Source organism: Pseudonaja textilis, chromosome 2 (genome assembly GCF_049901715.1).
Source record: "Pseudonaja textilis isolate UNSWEBS1 chromosome 2, rPseTex1.2, whole genome shotgun sequence".
Classification (NCBI taxonomy): Eukaryota; Metazoa; Chordata; class Lepidosauria; order Squamata; family Elapidae; genus Pseudonaja; species Pseudonaja textilis.
The window spans coordinates 22,522,562-22,543,415 of NC_141991.1; the positions used below are offsets into that span (position 1 = coordinate 22,522,562).

Sequence of the window (20,854 nt, forward strand, 5' to 3'; positions counted from 1 at the left end):
TGTATGCTACCTCTGCAAAAGGAAGAAAGTCAGTCCAATTGTACTGTTGGTGATTAATAAAACATCTTAAATATTGTTCTAATACGCTGTTTACTCTCTCCCTCGATCCGTCAGTTTGGCGATGATTTCCTGACGACAACCCCTGGGTGAAGTCTAATAGGTTTAAAAATGCCCGCCAAAATTTGGATGTGAACTGAACACCCTTATCTGAGATAATCCATTCGGGAGCTCCATGAAGGCGATAGATGTGTATTAAAAACATCTTTGCCAATGCCTTGGCAGTTGGGATCTTTTGGCATGGAACAAAGTGAACCTGTTTGGAAAAAAGATCAGTTACAACCCAAATGACAGTATTTCCAGCACTTTCAGGAAGCTCCAATATAAAGTCCATAGAGATCTCTTTCCAGGGAGCAGAAGGGTCTGCTACTATTTGTAAAAGTCCAGGATATTTTCCTTGTCTTCTCTTTGCAGCAGCACAGGTGGGGCAGCTCGCAACGTAGCTTTCAATGTCCTTTTTGAGGGACGGCCACGAAAAATTGTCTTTTGACAAGGTGCAGAGTTTTTACAAACCCAAAGTGTCCTGCTATTTTGGAGTCGTGGCTGTGCTGCGCAAAGCAGCTGATGTTGAAAAAGCAGGAAATAGAGGACAGCCAAGAGCCCGGGCGGGTGGGCGGATGGGCCAAAAAAATGACAAAAAGGTCGTTGCACCGAACCGGTTTTGCTGCTTCAGAGCTACCAGTTCTACAGAACCGGGCCGAACCGGTAGCATCCCACCCCTTATTGCAAGGAATGTCTTGGCCAAACAAGCATATGGGTGAGTGGGACCTGAGTCCTTATGTTATCCTCCTTCTCTAGGGCAGACATGGATAAGCTGTGGGATCACCTGCAAAATACAGATTTGGGCCTGGATAGCACTGAATGGAAAGTGACAGAGCAAAGGAGCCACCTCAAAGCATTGAATGAAGAAGTAGGCAAACTGAACCAGACCGTTAACTACCTTAGAAGTCAACTGGGAAAGATGGTAAACGCCAGCTTCAGTGGTAAGGAATTCAGTTTTGGTTGCCACAATGTAAAAAAAGATGTTGAGGCTCTAGAAAGAGTGCATGCAGATAAGAGCAACAAAGATGATTAGGGGACTGGAGGCTAAAACATATGATGAATGGTTGCAGGGTCTGGGCATCGCTAGTCTAGTAAAGAGAAGGACCCAGGAGAGACATGATAGCAGTCTTCCAGTATCTCAGGGGCTGCCACAAAGAAGAGGGAGTCAAGCTATTCTCCAAAGCACCTGAGGGCAGGACAAGAAGCAATGGGGGGAAATTAATCAAGGAGAGAAGCAACCTAGAACTGAGGAGAAATTTCCTGCCAGTTAGAATCAGAGGAACAACTTGCCTGCAGAAATTGTGAATGCTCCAACACTGGAGGTTTTTAAGAAGAGATTGGACAACCATTTGTCTGAAGTGGTGTAGGGTTTCCTGCCTGAGCAGGGGGTTGGACTAGAAGACCTCCAAGGTCCCTCCAAGGTTATTCTATTCTAATTGTAGTTGCCATGTTACATAAAAGGAGCATCCATACAAATCATGTTCCTTTCCTGATAAACCCTGTTTTTCCTCTGCTGGCAGAGTCTTTCCGTAGCATCGTGGAGTACTTCCAGCAATCGGAACAGGCCCTGAGGCAGGCCAATGCCTCCGTTCGAGGGCGTCAAAGTCCCGTGGTCCAAGCCAAACATACCCGGGTGGTCACGGTTGAGCTGTTGAGACAAAGAGGAAAGGCTTTTGGCAAGAGGGCAGCTGCTCACCAAAGGACTCTGAATAACATCCAACGGAAGGTTGATGCTCTCCACCTGAACAATATAAACCAGAAAGTGAGTCCCATAAGAGGAAAAGAATAGTAATGGCAGAAGCCGAGAGGAGTTTTCTAGAGATGGAAATGATAGCCCCGTCCAAACTGCCTTCTGGTTAGACTACAGGTGCCAATTCTGGTTCTGCAAGTTTGCCAGGTTTACTAGGTTGAATTTGAGAATTTTTCTGTAAGAATGGCCACTTAAATGTGTATGTTTTAGGTGTGTATGTCTCTGAACACGCACATTTTTCTTTGCAATGGTGTCTAATACACACAATTTTTAAAATATTCCCTGTCAGGCCCCAAGAACCAAGGACGACATATGGAGTAGCTTCTGAGTAGTTTCCTTTATTGTTCTTCACCAATAGACAGAATCTTGTCAGACTAAAGCAACTATCTACATAACTACAGCTACATATAACTATAAGTTATACTCTGGGAACTGCTAGTTTTAACTCTCTGCCTGCTGAGCAAACTTTCCAAGCTCTATTCCTCTTTGCCCTCTGGAAAGCAGTCCCTCCCCCCTGGGAATCCATATTACACTCCACCACATTCCCTAGTGTAATAGATGTTTATACATGGCATTTTGTATTTTGTTGAGATTTTTCCCTCATGTGTCATTTTTAATAGAAATTACATTGCAGAATTTGGGGAAATGCCAATGTCAAATTTAGGTTCATGCAAACAAAATAGACAAGTTTGCAATCAAATGCACATTTAATTCATTTCCCTTTCCTGTTAAACAAACAAAATAGACAAGTTTGCAATCAAATGCACATTAAATTCATTTCCCTTTCCTGTTCCTTGTTCCTGAGTCCGGCATTTTCGTTCTTGGTCTATTGATGAGGCCCACAGCTCATCAGAGGTCTCTTTTCGTTGGATAATCTTTGTTTGTTGTCTTGTTCTAGATCTGCGGAGGTTCTGGAGAAGAGGCCTGTGAAGAAGCTTCTTGTGGAGGAGCTTCCTGTAAGGACAGTTCAGGCCAAAGGCACTGTGGAGGCCCTGGTTGTACTGGAGCTCTTCCTATGTCCCTCAAGGCCCTACATTCTGCCCAGAATATCTCACAGCAGCTGGAGACCACAGCAAGTCAGTTGGTCACCATTGTTAACAAGGTACAATGCCAGGCTGACTGTATGGAAGCATACCATGAAAAGATGCTGTTAAATTGTAGATCACATTTCTTAATTGATTTTACCTATATATATATATATATATGTTCTGTCTCACCTGTGGCCACAAGGTGAGAGTCCAAATGTCCAAAGGAAAAAACACGAACAGACAATATAAGGAACAACAGAGTTAACTTTCCTCTGGCCGAAGTCGTCATTGGCAGCTTTCCCAGAAGCTGTCTACAAATCCAGATAATGAGCAGAACCTATAAATCAGAGCTGAACGGCAAACAGAAAACTTTTTCTAAACTGCGAACGTAACTAACAAAGTTGATCCGAACAGGGCTTCAGAGCTAACACGCCTCCTTATATTTCCTGAAGGGGCGTGTCAGTCTCTTACTCAGTCCCTGATTCGACGTCTCCTTCCAGTTTGTGCTTGACGTTTCTGCTGATGTCTGTTCCTTGCATCAAACCGAGATTCTTCGGTTTGATCTTCATCTTCATCCAAGGGCTCTGGCACATTCTCCTGATCATCTGCTGACGCCTGAGGTATAATTGATGAGGAAGGTTCTGGAGAGGAGGGTGATTCTGACACTTCCTCATCCTCCTGGCTCACGTCTGCATCTCCCATTAAAGCAGGCTCAAATCCCAATGCCAAACCCTCCTCATCACTCAAACCTGTGTCTTCTGACACATCAGACTCAAAGCGCACAGCAGGCTCAAACCTCCCAGTCACAACATATATATGTGTGTGTGTGTGTGTGTGTGTGTGTGTGTGCTTTTGTCACGTGTAAGGAACAAGGATGTCCTAGAGGGCTGATCCAAAGGTGGTATTCAACCAGTTCGCACCAGTTCAGGTGAACTGGTAGTGGTGATTTGGCATGGATTGCCGAACCAGTGGCGACCCCTGCCTGGCCATGTTCCCGACCCAGTTGCCCAGTTGCTCACTTGCCTTGGTCACTCTCCAATTTTCCCTACCATGTGGCAGCCACGGTGCAGCTCGGATGGATGTTCTGCGGCGGCTGCACATGCGCACATGTGCACTGCAGTGCGCATGTGCAGCCGCCTCAGGACATCCGCCCACCTACCTGCCCTCCTGGAGCACGCTTACTTCCTTCTCCTGGCGGACACGCCTCTTCCAGACCAGACCAGACTAGCCAGCCAGCAGGTGGGTGGGTAGATGTCCCGGAGCTTCTTGGCCCCCTTGTCGCAAGATGCCTGCAGCTGCTGCATACTTTTTTTGGGTGTGGCTGGAGTCCAGCCCCACCAAAATAAGCACACCCTGTTCTATGTGCTGGGCCCGGCAAGTCTGAGTAGCCAGCGCGGAGAACAGGGCGGTGCTGGACTGTTGGAGAAGCGGAGCGGAGCCGGAGTTCAGTAATGTTTGTTGCAAGAAGCCTGCAATTGCCATGTGTTCTCCAGCCCCACTGAAAAAAGCACAACATGCACCGGCCCATTGGAGAAGCAGAGCGGTAGCTACATGGTTCTCGCACCAAAAAAGGGGCAGCTGGAGGAGACTTCTTGCATTGAAAAAGAGGCATCTGGAGACCGAAAAGGAGTCTCCTCCAGCCGTCTCTTTTTCAGCGCAAGAAGCCTCCCGCAACTGATAGTAAAAAAAAATAATTTGAATCCCACCACTGGGCTGATCAGAATGGTGTGCTTATTTCTACTTGCCTATTGATAGGAATCTTTCCAGACTAATTTATTTTATTTATTTATTAAATTTGTTTGCCACCCATATCGCCACGAGGTGATTCTGCATTAATGACAGAAACTACTACAGAAGCAATACAAGGTTTAGGGGTGGGGTGGGCTGTTTTCCATAGCTTTCTCCCCATCAGCTGATTCAAGGCTAGTCAGCTTTTCCAGTCCTCCCCTGGATTCGGACTCTAACACACTTTTACAGATTTGTTTTTGTTTTTCTTAATAGAATCTAAGTGGCTTATAAAAACAATATGTAGTAACGCGTAACCCTAAGTGTGCCTTAAAATGGTACTTTTTTGCAGAAGATATTATGCCTGATTTGCTAAGTATTCTGATTTATTGTGTTGGGCAGCTGATACACACATGCTGATTAATGATTTCTGGTTAATTCCTCCTGTCTGCAGGAATGGCTTTTTAAAAAAAGTCTAAAGTCACTTTTTTCAATGCTGTTGTAACTTTGAATGGTCACTAAATGAACTGTTGTTCAAGGACTACCTGTAAATAAACATTCTTCCTTAAAAGTCAGGATATTGTTCCTGTTGTGAACAGTTCCAATGTTTAGTCACAAAAGCGTCAAAAAAACACAAGATTATAGTAACGTGCACATGTTGAATTGGGGGAAAAAAAAATCTAGATAGTATTTACCACTGTTCAAACAAAGCACACCCTACATGCATTGCATGGTCACAACCAAGGGTGGGATTCTACCCGTTCGCACCTATTCGCTAGAACCGGTTGTTAACATTCTAAGCAGTTTGGAGAAATTGTTAGAAGAAATTACTGGCCTAATCCTGTAAGGAAGGCAGGAAGGAAACATTCTGGTATTGCTTACAGAAACTACCTCTCTGTTAACCCTTATTACATTCTTGGCAGGACTAGACTTCCTGTCTCAGGAACTTCTCTGGAGGTTTTTTTCCCTCCTTTGCTGGTACTTTGCTTGTGTGGAGCGACCATTCAAAGTTACAATGGCACTGAAAAAAATGACATGACCATTTTTCACATTCACGGCTGTTGCAGCATCCCCACAGCCATGAGAGGCCAGGCGAGGAGATGCGTGCCTCGATGTGAGTGATGTTGAGTTGGCCACGCCCAGCCAATAACATGACCACCAAGCCATGCCCACCCAGTCACATGACCACCAAGTCATGCCCACCACCTAAGCCACACCCACAGAACCGGTTGTTAAAAAATTTGAACCCCACCCCTAGTCAGAACGTCATTTTTTGATCCCCCTACCAGATTCCCCTGAGAAATACTAAGCTGAAGCTTCCATTCTAGGTGCAAGAAGTCCAGAACCTGGCACAAGATGCCAGGAACCACGCTCAGGACATCTTGGACCATGCTCAAGGAGCTCGGAACCAGGTAGAGAAATCCACAGCCAAGCTGAGGGAATTCATCCAGAAGATAAAAGACTTCCTAGCAGGTACCAGAGTTTTGCTCACACCGTCCAAAAGTGAATGTATCCTCCGGCTGCCTTAATAAGCTATAAATCCTAACTTCATAGAACCATAGGGTTGGAAGAAATATTGGAGATCTTCTAATCTAGTCCCCAGCCCAGGGCAAGAATCCTCATGCTCTCCCAGACTACCATAGCAACCCAACCTTCCATTTCCCACTAACCAGTCAGAGTTGAAGAAGCTTCTTGGATGAGAAGCAAAACATCTTCAAAAGAAAAAAAAACAAGAAAGTCCAGTTGCCTCCTGAAAAAGCACATTTGGGACAACCATGACCTGGATAACTGAGAATAGAATAGATGGAGTAGAATAAAGTAGAGTAGAGTGGAGTGGAGTGGAGTGGAGTGGAATGGAATGGAATGGAATGGAAGAGAAGAGAATTAGAGAAGAGAATTCTATTCTAGAATAGAATAGAATAGAATAGAATAGAATAGAATAGAATAGAATAGAATAGAATAGAATAGAATAGAATAACAGAGTTGGAAGGGACCTTGGAGGTCTTCTAGTCTCTACAGATTTATGGCTATTCAATCTTCCAGTGATGAAGCTCCCATGATTCCAGGGACTCTCAAAGTCAAGAAATTCCTCCTTATTTTGAGTTTTGATCTCCCTCTGTAAAGCTTCCACCCATCCTTATCCTATGCAGGATGGAAATAAGGATGTTAGTAACCAAAGTGCATTCTGACAATGTTCATATTGTAATAATTGGTTTTGGGGAGGGCTCGGCTGATGACTGGGAAGCAGAATGGACAGTTTGCAAAGTAGGTAGACATCAAAGGCCTGTGCTTGTCTCCCTAGAGGAAGGTGCTGATCCAGAGAGCATTGAGCTGGTGGCTCAACAGGTCCTGAACATTCCCCAGCCCATCAGCCAAAGTGAGATTGACAGTCTGATTAAGGAGATCTTGGATAGAATTGGCCAGCTGAACAGAGTGGATGTTATCCTGAACTGTACTGTGCAAAACCTAACCCTTGCTAGAGATTTGCTGACAAAAGCAGAACAGGCCAGGTAAGTGTCCCTGGCAGGAACAAAACCAACCCATTTTATTAATTAAGGTTTTCAGTTAAAAAAACAACAGTGATGTCACGTATTTTGCAGAATCAGTTCATTTAGTCAGGATCCAAGCTTAAGGGCCAATGAGAGCATGTGACCTTGGGTAGGATGGGTCCCTCTCATCTTTTATTATCCTCTTCTGAAGTTCAAAGGTTAGCATTGGACCAAACCGCACACATTGTGGTTCACTATGTTGTGAGGATGCAGCCCTCATCTTAGCATATTGGGTCGATCAGACTGTAACTGTTGAGGTATTCCCCGTTAGGAGAATGAGTGCACTCAGGGAAACATAGTAAGAGTGGTGATGAATAACACACAACCAGCACACAGATACGTTGAATAGTAAAATGTAAGTTTTTACTTCTAGTAAATGGGTAAACAAAGTCCAACAAACTGTCCAAATCATACACAGTTAAAGCAATTAGTATTCAAAACAATCAGTCCAGGGATAATCCAAAAATTAACTTCTTTTCTTTACCATTATCATAAACAAAGTTCAGTAAACGGAGTTTGCGAACAGTTGCAAGACTCACAGCAATCCAAGCAGAATGATGTTCAGGCAAAAGGCAAAAAGGAAATGCAAGAAGAACAAACCAGGTTTCTAGCTCCATCTTATGGCCGTTGGAGGAACCTCAGCCAATCACAATTACAACATTCTCTTAAAGATACAACAGTATTAAATGACTATCCTGGTTTATATATTGCCAACCCAATTGTTAGGTGACTATCATTCCTAACAGTTAAGCTACAACATGGTCCACCTGGATGTAAGCTGTTGTATGAATACAGAATGTGTTATCCAGGCATAGCATTGTGCACCTTGTTTGAAACCAGTCTAAGCTATGGTAGTAAGTGACAATGCCAGCTTCCATAGTCCTAATCTTGCAGTGGGAGAACTGAAGAAAGAATGAAAAACAGTCTGGACAAAGTGATGTATAGGGTGCTAAAGAAATATCCATAGGTATCACATTGGGACCCCTCACCTGAAACATAGAACTTTTCCTATTTTTTCTCCAGTTGGTTCTTCTTCCAGATATTTACATCTGTTTCTCATAGTCTTTTGCAAAGAACTACAAGTATAAGACTTGTTACTTTCCCCTTATAATTGTTATTTGGTGCCAGTTGTCTAGACCAGAAATTGCTTCTAGTTCAAGCTATCCAGAAAGTATTATAGGTAGTCCTGGGATTTTCATCACTCATTCAGTGACTGACATTGTACAGAGTACAGATAGTCCTCAACTTACAACCACAATTGAGTCCAAAATTTCTGTTATTAAGGGAAACATTTGTTAAGGGAGTTTTGCTGCATTTTACAACTTTTCTTGCCACAGTTGTTTAATAAATCGCCCCAGTGGATAAGTTAGTCACCCCCAAGGTTAATACCGTAGGTTAGTAGCCCAGTTGTTAAGTGAATCTGGCTTCCCCATTGACTTGTGAGAAGGTTGCAAAAGGTCACATGACCTCAGGACACAGCAACGGTCATAAGAATGAACCAGTTGCCAAGTGTCAGAATTTTGATCGCATGATCAGTGCCATTGTAACTTTGGTCACTAAACAAACCGTTGTAAGTTGAGGATTACCTGAATATATCTCTGTAGTACCCACCTTCCTGCCCATGCTTTCTAGTGGTATCCGCTGGTCTCCCTGAATTCAAGTAGCGTCTGCCTATGATTCTCATTGACTGGCACACACTAAGTAGTGCCCACCCTCAGTCCCTACCAGCCAACCCACATTCAGTTCCACTCACCCATGGCTCCTCACCCACTGGCCTGCTTAACTAGGACTCTGGTCACATATTGTTTTCTCTTAACAAGCTGCGTGGTTTTTGGTTACGATGGCAACTGGGACCGTTGGGATTGCTATTGCCTAAATGATGTGGTCAAATGTCATTGTGGTTTATAACCACATTGCTTAGCAACAGAAATTCCACTCCAGGTGGCCGGCGTAATCGGAGGACTACCTGTACTTTCGTCCCCAAAGCTTCATCTGCAATAATTGTTACACTGGTGGAATGCCATGGAAGTTCTTTTGTTTTGTTGTGCTTCTTCTCCACAGGGAAAAAGCAGAAGGTGTACAGGAAATGGTGGTAGAAACATCCGGAGTGTTGGACAGTGCCAAAGACAAAGTGAAGGCCGCCGAGCAAGCCCTGAAAAAGACAAAGGAAACCATCCAGAGTGTGGAAGGCAAAGTCAAACAGGTGAAGTGCAGAAGTTTCAAATCCCTAGTGCCGCGTAACGGAGTCAGCTCCCATTACTTGTCCCAGCTTCTGCCAACCTAGCAGTTCCAAAGCATGTAAAAAATGCAAGTAGAAAAATAGGGACCCCTTTGGTGGGAAGGTAGCAGTGTTCCCTGCACCTTTGGTGTTTAGTCATGCCGGCCACATGACCACAGAGACGTCTTCAGACAGTGCTGGCTCTTCAGCTTTGTAATGGAGATGAGCACTACCCTCTAGAGCTGGAAACAACTAGCACATATGTGCGAGGGGAACCTTTACCTTACATTTTGGGGGAGAAAGGGAATTGTGAGTTAGTCAAGACCCTAGATAGCTTTTAAGTGAGCCGCTCCTGAGTATTTTCTGTACCTGGCCTTTCCTTCTGCCCTTCCACGATTCTGCAGGTAAGACTCAAACTCCGCTCCTCCTCTTTTCAGTGCCACATACATGCCATTTTCTGGCAGCTCCCTTCTCCTGGGACTTGTATTTGTATTCCCAGATTAATTTATAGCCCTGGTATTTTCTTGACAGCTCTCATCCAGGGATAAACCAGATCCCAAACACTTTTGGACTCTAGTTCAGTGGTGATAAGTGCAACCTTTGACAAACCTGAAAGACAGGTTACAATGTCCCGGAAAAAATATCTTGTCTAAGTGGGTCTCTAGGAGTTGAAAATGAATGAATCAATCTTCTTTCGCTTTTCAGCATCGCCCAAGAATGGCATTTAAGGAAATGCTCTTTAATGCCTCCAATAAGAAATTGCTCTTTTAATGTCACTCCAAAGCTGAAAATGTAATGGATTTTTCCTGAGAGCAAAAACTCTTTAATGCAGGTAGTCCTCGACCTACAACCACAATGGAGCCCAAAAATTCATGCGGAGGCATTTGTCAAGTGAGTTTTGCCCCGTTTTACAACCTTTCTTGCCACTGTTGTGAAGTGAATCACTGCAGTTGATAATTGTTAAGCGAATCTGGCTTCCTACCTGACTTTGCTCCTCAGAAGGTTGCAAAACATGATCCCCACGACACTGCAACTATCATAAAGGTGAGTCAAGTCACCAAGTGTCTGAATGTTGATCGGGTACATTGTAAGCGTGGCAAATAGTCTTAAGTCACTTTTTTTTCTTCAGTTTCCTTGCAATGTTGAACAGTCACTCAGTGAACCGTTGTAAATCGAGGACTACCTGTATTAAGCCTGTATGATTCTGTGAAGGTTTAGTTAACTTTTACATACCTAATAGCAGTGTTCCTCAACCTTGGCCACTTAAAGATGTGAGGATCCAGAATTCCCAGGCCAGCACGCACCTTAAAGTTATCAGCGTTGAGAAACAGTGCCTCATAGTACCAAGCTCACTGAAGGAGTTACACTTCCCTCTCTTAAGTATCCATTGTTGTTTGTAAAATCACTTCATCATATATCACCACCCTTTTAAAAGGCCTCTGGTTAATGCATTGTATAGCTTATCTCACCCCCACAGTATCCCTGCTTTATCTGGCTTCTAGTCCTATTTTTAAATCATCTTGGCATTAGTCTGCATACAGAATGCCAACCAATCTAGTCTTAGATTGGGAACATAACATGTATTGTGCAGGCCCCCAACATTATGGAGTTACCATTAATACATGATAAATGTATTTGTAATACCAAATTCGTAATGCTAAAATGTCACATGTGCACTCATAAATATAAATTTAGACCTTTATGGTGCCGCAAGATACTATACTTCTGCTACAAAATCCTATCAAGGCTACTATAAAATGGTCCCAGTAATCAATACTCTCGGTCAGTAGCATCTGTCACATATATACTGATCTTGCCAGTTTATTTTATGAAATAATTAAAATAAATGAAACAGTATTGCGCTAAAACTTCAGATTGAGGGGTTGTTTATGAGATGGAAATGAGAGGGTTACTTTCCTGATTATGGAAGATTTAAAAAATTCCCTGACACTTATTTTTAAATATCAGAAGGCAGATTTAGCAGCAAAATAGATACAGGAAATCCTTGACTAGTGCCCATTCAAAGTTACGACGGGCCCGCCTTGGGGCTACTTATGACCCAGATTTGAAATTCTGATGGTCGTCCTCATCATCGTCACATGATCAAAGTTGGAGTCCTTGGGTGACATGGTTGCTTTTACAGTCATTTGCAGCATCCCACAATCATGTGACTACATTTTGTGATGGTTTTGCTGAAAATTGGGGCTTAGATCTGTTTGGCAAAGCTGCAACCCCTGCAAAAAAAGGTCATAAAATTGTTTTATGACCAACGTGACTTATGACTGTAATTCTGGCCTCAAGGACTCTAGAGATTCTCCATCATCCAGGTCATGGTTGTCCCAAAGGTGCTTTTTCAGGAGGCAACTGGACTTTCTGTTTTTTTCTCTTGAAAATGTTTCGCTTCTCATCCAAGAAGCTTCTTCAGCTCTGACAGAACAGTGGGGAATGGAAGGATATATATTCCTTGCAGACAGCTGGTAATCTCCATCCTTTTAGAGAGTTTTTGGAGCGCTTGGAGGTTTATCTGTGTTTTCAGGGTGCTTGGAGGTTTATCTGTGTCTTCAGGGTCCTGGTTCCTCTAGTCTGCAATTTTTTCCTCTGGAAATCCATTCCTACTCCCACATCATTCAAAGGGTGTTCATTCCAAATTGTATAGCTAAAAATCTATAGGGATTCTCAGTCATCCAGGTCATGGTAAGAAACGAAATGTTTTTAAAAAAAAACAACCCTAGGAAGTCCATTTGCCTCCTAAAGAAGCACCTTTGGGACAATTTTGGCCTCAGTTACAATAGTAAGTCAAGGACTACCTGTGCATCCTTTGCAACTATCATTTTATTGCTCTATATATTATACAGTATCTTTCTCTAATTTATTGCCCCAGTCATTTTCTTCTGTGCAATTTTACTTATCTACAATGTCATCCTTTCAGCAAGCATTCTTTTTCATATCTCCTATTAATGTAATTCCACAAGCTCTCCTGTCCTCTGCAGATTAATTCTTATCATTCTGTTCCACATAACTTCCAAATCCCCTTTCTGTACGCTCATTTTCTATTAATCCTGGCTTCTCCTCTATTAGGAGATTAATCTATCTTCTCATGCTGTTTCATGCGAGGCTTTCTCTCGCAGTTCGTATACTTTTCATTTCTTTCACTTCCTTCCAAGATGATTTTTCTCTGATCCACTCGTGACCTCTCGCATTCAGACCTTCTTATTATATTTGGACCATCAGTAATCTTTTCAAGGCTTTCATCATAGACCAGTGGTCCCCAAGCTTGGCAACTCTAAGACTTCTGGACTTCAACTCCCTGAATTCCTCAGCCAGCTATGCAAATTATCATAGACAGTCAAATCAATCCGTTTTTTTTTATGCTTGCACATGGAATAGATTTATGGTTAAAGCATTCTTGTGTAATTCTAAAGAAACATATAATTATGAAATGCATTTGAATATAAGTAGCTCGGGTTGGTAGTTGGGCTATTGGTCTGAGCTCCGAGCTTGGCAAGTTGGTTGCAAACATTTTTGTCACCATTCAAGGAAACATCGTCAGTGCGCTGGACAGACGAGCACAATTCAAAGCACACTGACAACGTGTCCTCGAATGGGGACAAAATGTTTGCAACCAAATTGCCATGCTCGGAGATCAGCCCAACAGCCCAACATATAATTTATTTCTGAACAGACGTTGCCAAACTATTCATTTGTGGGTTTCTGAACAACCCAATCACTTTTTCTGTGGTCTCACATCTTATTTATATCCATTCACCCCAAGAAATCTAATGGAATTCTTTTTTTTTTTCTATAGGATCACATTCATTCAGAATGTTGTGTATTTCCCCCAAAACTCACATTTGTTTTTTCTATTATTCATTATTCATTGTACTGCAACTATTACCAACCTATGAATTCTGACTTCCCTTTTTGCCTACATTAACTCAGTTGACTCCAATTAAAACTTTCTGACATACATTTATGGATATAACTTTCAGCTCATACAGGTTGTTTCAATGTATGACTGGTCACTTAGCAACCATTCAAAGTTATGATTGACCTCCCTCCCCCAAAAGGCAGGACATAAATAAATGGACTTAAAGTCAGTTTTGGGGATTTTCTGATAAGTAGTTTGAGGTAATGAAGGAAAACATTTGGGAAGCATCCCAAAGGTGCTTTTTCCAGAGGCAACTGGACTTTCTGGTTTTATTTTGAAGATGTTTCGCTTCTCATCCAAGGAGCTTCTTTGGCTCTGAGCTGCCTACCAGAGCTGAAGAAGCTTCTTAGCTGAGAAGTGAAACATCTTCAAAGAAAAACCAGGAAGTCCAGTTGCCTCTTGAAAAAACACCTTTGGGACAACTATGACCTGGATGATTGCAAATCTCCATAGACAATTGGGAAGCATTACTGTACTGTATTCACTTTCTATTAATTGCAATCTTTGTATGCCAAAGACATGCCGGAGGAGTCAGTCCCAATTCCAAAACTGATTTTCGTGTGGATGTGCCCTGAATGTGGATGTGACCTTTCTCAAAAGACAACCCTTAATCATGCTTTGTGACTTTCTTTTCTCTCAGGCTGTGAGCCAGCTGGAAACACTCCTCAACAAGGAACTGCGACTGGAGAGGCGTCTGAAAGGCTTGGCACAGGATGTGGCCACCTTACAAAAGAAGTCCCAGGATAATCAGCGCCAGGCCCAGCAGGCCACAGGAAAAGCCGAGCGTGCCACTAACATAGCCCTCCGACTCAAAAATGTGAGAGATCCTTCGTTGTTGTTACTTTTTATTAAGGGCAACTGTTTTTCGTGGTGGCAGTAACAAATTGTAGATTCCCTCTATAGTGCAGTTTCTCTACCTTTGAAACTTTTAAGATATGTGGACTTCAACTCCCAGAATTCATGTTAGCTGGGGAATTGTGGGAGTTGAAGTCCACATAGAATTGAATAGAATGGAACAGAACAGAAGAGAACAGAACAGAATAGATTAGAATAGAACAGAACAGAATAGAAAAGAATTCTTTATTGGCCAAGTGTGATTGGACCCAAGGAATTTGTCTTTGGTGCATATGCTCTCAGTGCACATAAACAATAACATTTGTCAAGAATCATAAGGTATAACAATTATAGTTATAGAGTACAATCATCCATCAAATCATACTAGGAAACAGTCAATATAAATTGTAAGGATACAAGCGACAAAGTTACAGTCATACAGTCACAAGTGGGAGGAGATGGGTGATAAGGAGTGATGGGAGGATTAATAGTAATTAATAGTAATAGTAATATCAATATCTTACAGTTGCCAAGGTTGAAAAACAATGTGTTAGAAGAATTCCAGAACTCCAACTTAACATTATTTTCCCCACCTTGTTACATTGCCTCCTTGGCAGTGGCCTCTATCTTCATCTCCTCTTTGGAACTCCCTCTGTTCCTCCTTCCCTTGAAAGGTCTGTTGTCTTTCTGCAGAGGGTTATGTAGAAAAGATTATTCACATTATTAATATTCACCCCACAAAATCTTGGCTGATTCTTTAGCGGGAAGTCCCTTAGTTACTCAGTCTATACAGGTAGACAGTCTTGACAGCCATAACTGAGCCCAAAATTTCTGTTGCTAAGCGAGACAGTTAAGTGAGTTTCACCCCATCTTACAACCTTTCTTGCCGGAGTTGTTAAGTGAATGACTGCAGATGTTAAGTTAGTAACATGGTTGTTAAAGTGAATCCCACTTCCCCATTGACTTTGCTCATCAGGTAAAAAGGGATCACTGGCTGGGACAGTGCAACCATCCTAAATATGACTCAGTTGCCAAGTGTCCGAATTTTTATCATTTGACCCTGGGGAATGCTGCAACAGTTGTACGTGTGAAAAATGGTCATAAGTCACTTTTTTTTAGTGCCGTTGTTAACTATGAAAAGTCACAAAATGAATCGTTGTAAGTCGAGGACTGCCTGTACTTGACAGAATTCAAAATAATTTTTTCTTTTGCCAAAAGTCCACCAGTGGTGGGATTCAAAAATCCCTGCAACTGGTTCACTGCCCAGTTGCTGGGTGGGCGTGGCCATGGTGAGCGTAGCCAACCGGAATTTCTGGGAGGGCCGTTTTTCACCTTCCCAAGGGTCCAGAGTGTTAGGAATGATAGCCACCTAACAGTTGGGTTGGCAATATATAAACCAGGGTAGTCATTTAATACTGTTGTATCTTTAAGAGAATACTGCAATTGTGATTGGCTGAGGTTCCTCTAATGGCCATAAGATGGAGCCAGAAACCTGGCTTGTTCCTTTGTGCATTTCCTTTTGCCTTTTTGCCTGATCATCATTCTGCTTGAATTGCTGTGAGTCTTGCAACTGTTTGCAAACTCCGTTTACAGAACGTTGCTTATGATACTGGTAAAGAAAAGGACTTCGTTTTAGGATTATCCCTGGACTGATTGTTTTGAATACTAACTGCTTTAACCGTGTGTGATTTGGACTGTTTGTTGGACTCTGTTTACCCATTTACTGGAAGTAAAACTTACATTTTACTATTCAGTGTATCTGTGTGCTGGTTTTGTGTTATTCATCACCACTCTCATTATGTTTCCCTGAGTGCACTCATTCTCCTAACGGGGAATACCTCAACACAGAGGCTTTCCTCGGGCCTCTGGGAGGGCAAAAATGGCCTCCCCCGGGCTTTGGAAGCCATCCAGAAGCTGGAAACAGACCTGTTTTGTGACTTCTGGTACTTCCAGTAGGGCCGTTTTTCTCCTTCCCAGAGCCTCCGTACAGACCTGCACTTACCTGCATCGAAAATGGGCCATGTGGAGACTCCTGGGAGGGGAGAGTGGGGGAGGGGTGGGGTGGGTGGGACCAGCTGGTCGGTTCAAATACCAGTTCAGTGAACCAGATGCAAATTTAACATCCGGTTCGCTCGAACCGGTAGAAACCCACCCCTGAAGTCCACCCAAGCTAGCCTGTTTTCCCAAAAGCTTCCCTAGGAAAGCTGGTCTCAGGATTCCTTTTTCCCTTTATTGTTCCGCCTTCTTCTTCCCTCCCCATTCTAAATGTCAGTGTGTGCAGGGGGGCAAGCAATGGGAAGGTAATCCTCAACGTACGACCAGAATTGAGCCCAAAATTTATATTGCATGAGGTTGCAATATAACCGTCAAGCATTATGCAACCGTCATAAATGTGACTCAGTTGTCAAGCATCCAAATGTAGATCACATGACCATGGGGATGCTGCAATGGTCATACCTCTGAAAAATGATCATAAGTCACGTTTTTCAGTGCCGCTGTAACTTCGAACAGTCACTAAATGAACTGTTGCAAGTTGAAGACTATCTGTACTGTTGCCACAACCTCACAATGCAGTTCTTCCCCTTACCTACTGTTATACATTGTCATCACTCAGCAGTGTGACAGCACTCACATCGTGATATCACAGCACAAACATTATTTTGGCATCACCATGGTTAGGAATGGAGGATGCCTGCGTGCCTAAAGAAGCTACAGAGAGGTATGCCCAGTATTCTCTCATGAATCCTATTCTCAGTTTTGAAGAAGAGCTACGAAAATGCTAATTAGTCCCTGGTGAGAAAATGGCTATCTTCATCCTCCGTAGGCAAAGCTTACTCTGTGAGTAATTGCTGAGGGTTGCAGGCAAGTAATGAGGCAACAAATATCAAGACATGGCCAGATGGCCTTGTAAAGGGGAAATCCTCAAGCAGACAGAAAAGTATACCAGCCTAAAAATCTGTGTTGTCCTGGAGATCTATTCCTATTGCTATTCTATCACAAGAACAAACCCATCAAGTCAAACTATCTTTAGAGTATCAATACAATATGAGATAATATGTTAAGACTCTAGAAAGGGTGCTGAGAAGAGTAGCAAAGATTTTTTGGAGGACTGGAAGCTAAGACATATGAAGAATGGTTGCAGGAATTGGCTATGCCTAGTTTAATGAAAAGAAAGACTAGGGTTGACATAGTAGCAGTGTTCTGATATCTCAGGGGCTGCCGCAAAGATCTCCAAAGCACCTGAAGGCAGACAAAGAAGCAATGGATGGAAACTAATCAAGGAGAGAAGCAACCTAGAACCAAGGAGAAATTTCCTGGACAGTTAGATCATATTAATCAGTGGAACAACTTGCCTCCAGAAGTTGTGAATGCTCCAACACTGGAGGTTTTAAACAAGAGATTGGACAACCATTTGTATGAAATAGTATAGGGTTTCCTGCCTGAGCAGGGGGTTGGACTAGAAGACCTCCAAGGTCCTTTCCAATTCTCTTATTCTGTTAAGTCAAGTCATCGGCAGATTCTTCCAGCTTCGTTGCTTGTCCCCTGCGCATCCCCTACCAGAGCCAAAAATAATCACCAGCTGTTCTCTATAATGTGTGTGCTGTCCCAGCCAGTCTATGGGAATTGGATAGTTACTTAGGAATTATTCCCCGTAAGGATAATACAGTTTTGTCCCATGCACAACACTCGTCACTCGCTGAACAGCTGCACTGGGTTTGCAGCGAAATCACTGACCCAACAAAAAGAGTTGCTAAGGGAGTACCAATACTGCTACAAGTGTTGTGAATCCAAACACCCATCCAAGTACTGCACAGTCAAGGTGCAATGTGACTTATGCAATAGTGACCAGCACTCAGCCGCGCTGCATCCAGACTCCGAGCCATCACTGCGCATATCTCGTAACCCTCAACATAACACAGAAGCATGCAGGGCTTCTCGGCAGTCTGACAAATTGCAACCAAAACCAAGCATGAGTGTCAACTGCACAGCACTGTGCGTTGACTCACCATGCCTTGATTCGTGTCTTCCCATCTGCTTAGCCAAAGTGTACCCTGAAGATGCCATGAAAATGTACTTGCGGATAGACACTCAAAGCACCTGCATCCTGGCCAGACCTGCATTCTTCGACCTCTTTGAGGTGCAACAGGATGAACTTCACTTCACTGTATCAACGTGCCATGGACCAAGAAGCACGGTGGGGAGGAGAGCTACTGGACTCTGCATAACGTCATTGGATGGAAGTTCCCAGTTCCCACTACCGCACGTATTTGAATGCAATGGGATACCGAACGACCGCAGTCAGAATCGCAACACCTGAGGTCATAAGTAGCATGCCTCACCTACAGCACCTGGCTCATCACTTTCCCACTCTAGATCCGGAGGCTGAGATCCTACTCTTGCTGGGAAATAATGCCCCACGTGCCTTTCTCTTCTCCGAGTCAGTCGGCGGCCCTGTAGATGGCCCAGTGGCCATCAAATCTCCACTAGGATGGGGGATCGTAGGAATTGTCAGTGACGATCAGGCTCCAACCCAGGCAAATGCCTTAGCACCATCTGTTCCAACTGCCTTCTGATGCCCTTTAACACCATTGAAAACAAGAATGCCGTTCCAGCCTAAAAGGCTGTCGGCAATCAGTACACTTTAGCTAGGACACCCTAAACGGCCGCCAACAACCACCAGACGTCCACTAAGATGCTCTACATGGGCCTATGCCTCCACAACACCCTTTCCAACAGCTTCCCGATGCCCTTTGACACCGTGGAAGCAAGAGTACCATTCCAATCCTAAAAGGCTGCTGGAAGCGACCAGCAGACTTTCACCTTTGCCACCAAGAGTACCTGTACACCCTAAAAAGCCGCCAGAGGTGACCAGCAGACTTGCACCAAGAGGCCGAACTTGAAGATTGAACCTCAAGCTTTGCATGCTTCGCTTTGTTTGATGCTTTATTAATGTTTACTGTTTTTCTTAGTTATATAGCTAACTGTTTATCTCAGTTATATAGTTATACGCTATTCAGTTAGTATTACTGCCTACTGCTTATCTTAGTTTATAGTTGTTGTTTTTTTCTCTTCTCTTAATTGTGGAATTTACAATTCCAGGCGGGGAGTGTGCTGTCCCAGCCAGTCTATGGGAATTGGATAGTTACTTAGGTATTATGAGCTGTCCCCTTAAGGGAATGCATCATGGTAAATGTAGTTAAAGGTATCCTGGGAAGTGTAGTTCATGTCACGTGGCCACATCTGCATTCCTGATTGGCCACTAAATTGACCCTCGAGGGGTTGGGGGAAGTTTTCCTCACTTTTGCCTGAACTCTCTAACTCATGGCAGCTTCTTTCTATCGCTACGAGATGGGTTAGGAGATAACCATCTTTTACTACAAGGCAGATATACAAAGGATTGGTCATTAAAGAACTTTGTCACAAATGTGAATTATGAGGATACCTGATGAACCAATAAATATAATTTATTATGGACGTCTTGTTATCTATCTGCATCTGTACAGCGTCAAATCCACCTCTGTGCAGAAGGCAGAAAAATGTGCGTTAGAGCAGAATTTGGTGTATGTTCATGGATCCTGGAATGTCCAATTTACCTATCTGTTGGATTGCCCTCAAAAGTAAATTGACAAGAAAACATGAAACTCCTTGTTGGCAGAAGCAGCAAAAAGCCAATTAAGCACTCAGTGGTGACAGAACCACTAAGGAGCATCTGGCAGCATCTGGCTTTCTTAGCCAATTTGAATTGACCTTTTGGGAAGCACAGGAGTAGCGGTTCTTCAAAAGAGACTTACATCCATGTTTTTAAGGAGACCTTATAAGATCTGGCGAGTACTTTGGAAAGCATCGGCCAGGCATTAGATGGGCAGATGTCTCTATGGGAACCGCAAAGCATTTGTCTCTCATGCCACCAAAATGGCAACGGAGGGCAATGCCCGACAGCGAGAGAAGAGGAAATATTTTCACGGAAACTTGAAATGGCAAATAGATGTTGAGCACACCCTAATCATCAATTGTATCCTTGATGAAGCATGTGCTCAGAATTTCTGTGAGGGTGGATGGGGCCCCTTGTTAAATGTAGGCTTTTCGTATGTTTTTGTATGGAGTAGCTGGATCCCATCTTGTGAATCTATTTTGTAGGGTATTGTGCTTTTATCTTGTTTTGCTATATTTATCTTGTTTTGCTATCTAAGAGCCGCAGTGGCACCGTAGTTAGAGTGCAGTACTGCAGGCTGATTTCTGGCTGCCTGCAGTTTGCCAGTTCAAATCTCCCCAGGCTCAAGGTTGACTTCCATCCTTCTGAGGTCAGTAAAATGGGGACCCAGATTGTTGGGGGCAATATGTTGACTATGTAATTGCTTAGAGAGGACTGTAAAGCACTGTGAAGCAGTATATATGTCTAAGTGCTATTGCTATTGTGAGAACCTAGAATCAGTTCAGAGCTGAGACATGACTAAATTGAATTAAAGAAGTTAAAGAAAGCATACTAGATCAGACCTACAGTGGAAACTCTATTAAAGGGTGACACAAAAGACCACTGTTCGTTAAAACTGAAATAGCTAAATCTGCCTCTTAAAAACATCTCAGAAAGCAACATCATGACATTACGGTGCATTAAAAGGACTACCAAAGCCTGTTTGTATCACAGTTAGGGATCAGAAGAATGAGCTCACAATCAATTAATCTATGTGCGTGTATATGTTAATTCTGCCAGATGTTACACTG

General features: G+C 43.1%; 1 protein-coding gene across 4 annotated transcripts in view; it reads left to right on the forward strand.

The window, feature by feature from the left end:
- The window catches only part of LOC113447625 (laminin subunit beta-1-like), a 109,466-nt gene that overhangs the window by 83,032 nt on the left and 5,580 nt on the right, over positions 1-20,854 (forward strand). For all 4 annotated transcript variants that reach the window (XM_087923514.1, XM_087923515.1, XM_087923516.1 and 1 more), the window contains exons 27-33: positions 856-1,040; positions 1,620-1,861; positions 2,748-2,951; positions 5,931-6,075; positions 6,905-7,112; positions 9,213-9,354; positions 13,938-14,114. In XM_087923514.1, the coding sequence (XP_087779640.1) occupies positions 856-1,040; positions 1,620-1,861; positions 2,748-2,951; positions 5,931-6,075; positions 6,905-7,112; positions 9,213-9,354; positions 13,938-14,114 (1,303 nt within the window). The remainder of the gene's footprint in view (positions 1-855; positions 1,041-1,619; positions 1,862-2,747; positions 2,952-5,930; positions 6,076-6,904; positions 7,113-9,212; positions 9,355-13,937; positions 14,115-20,854) is intronic.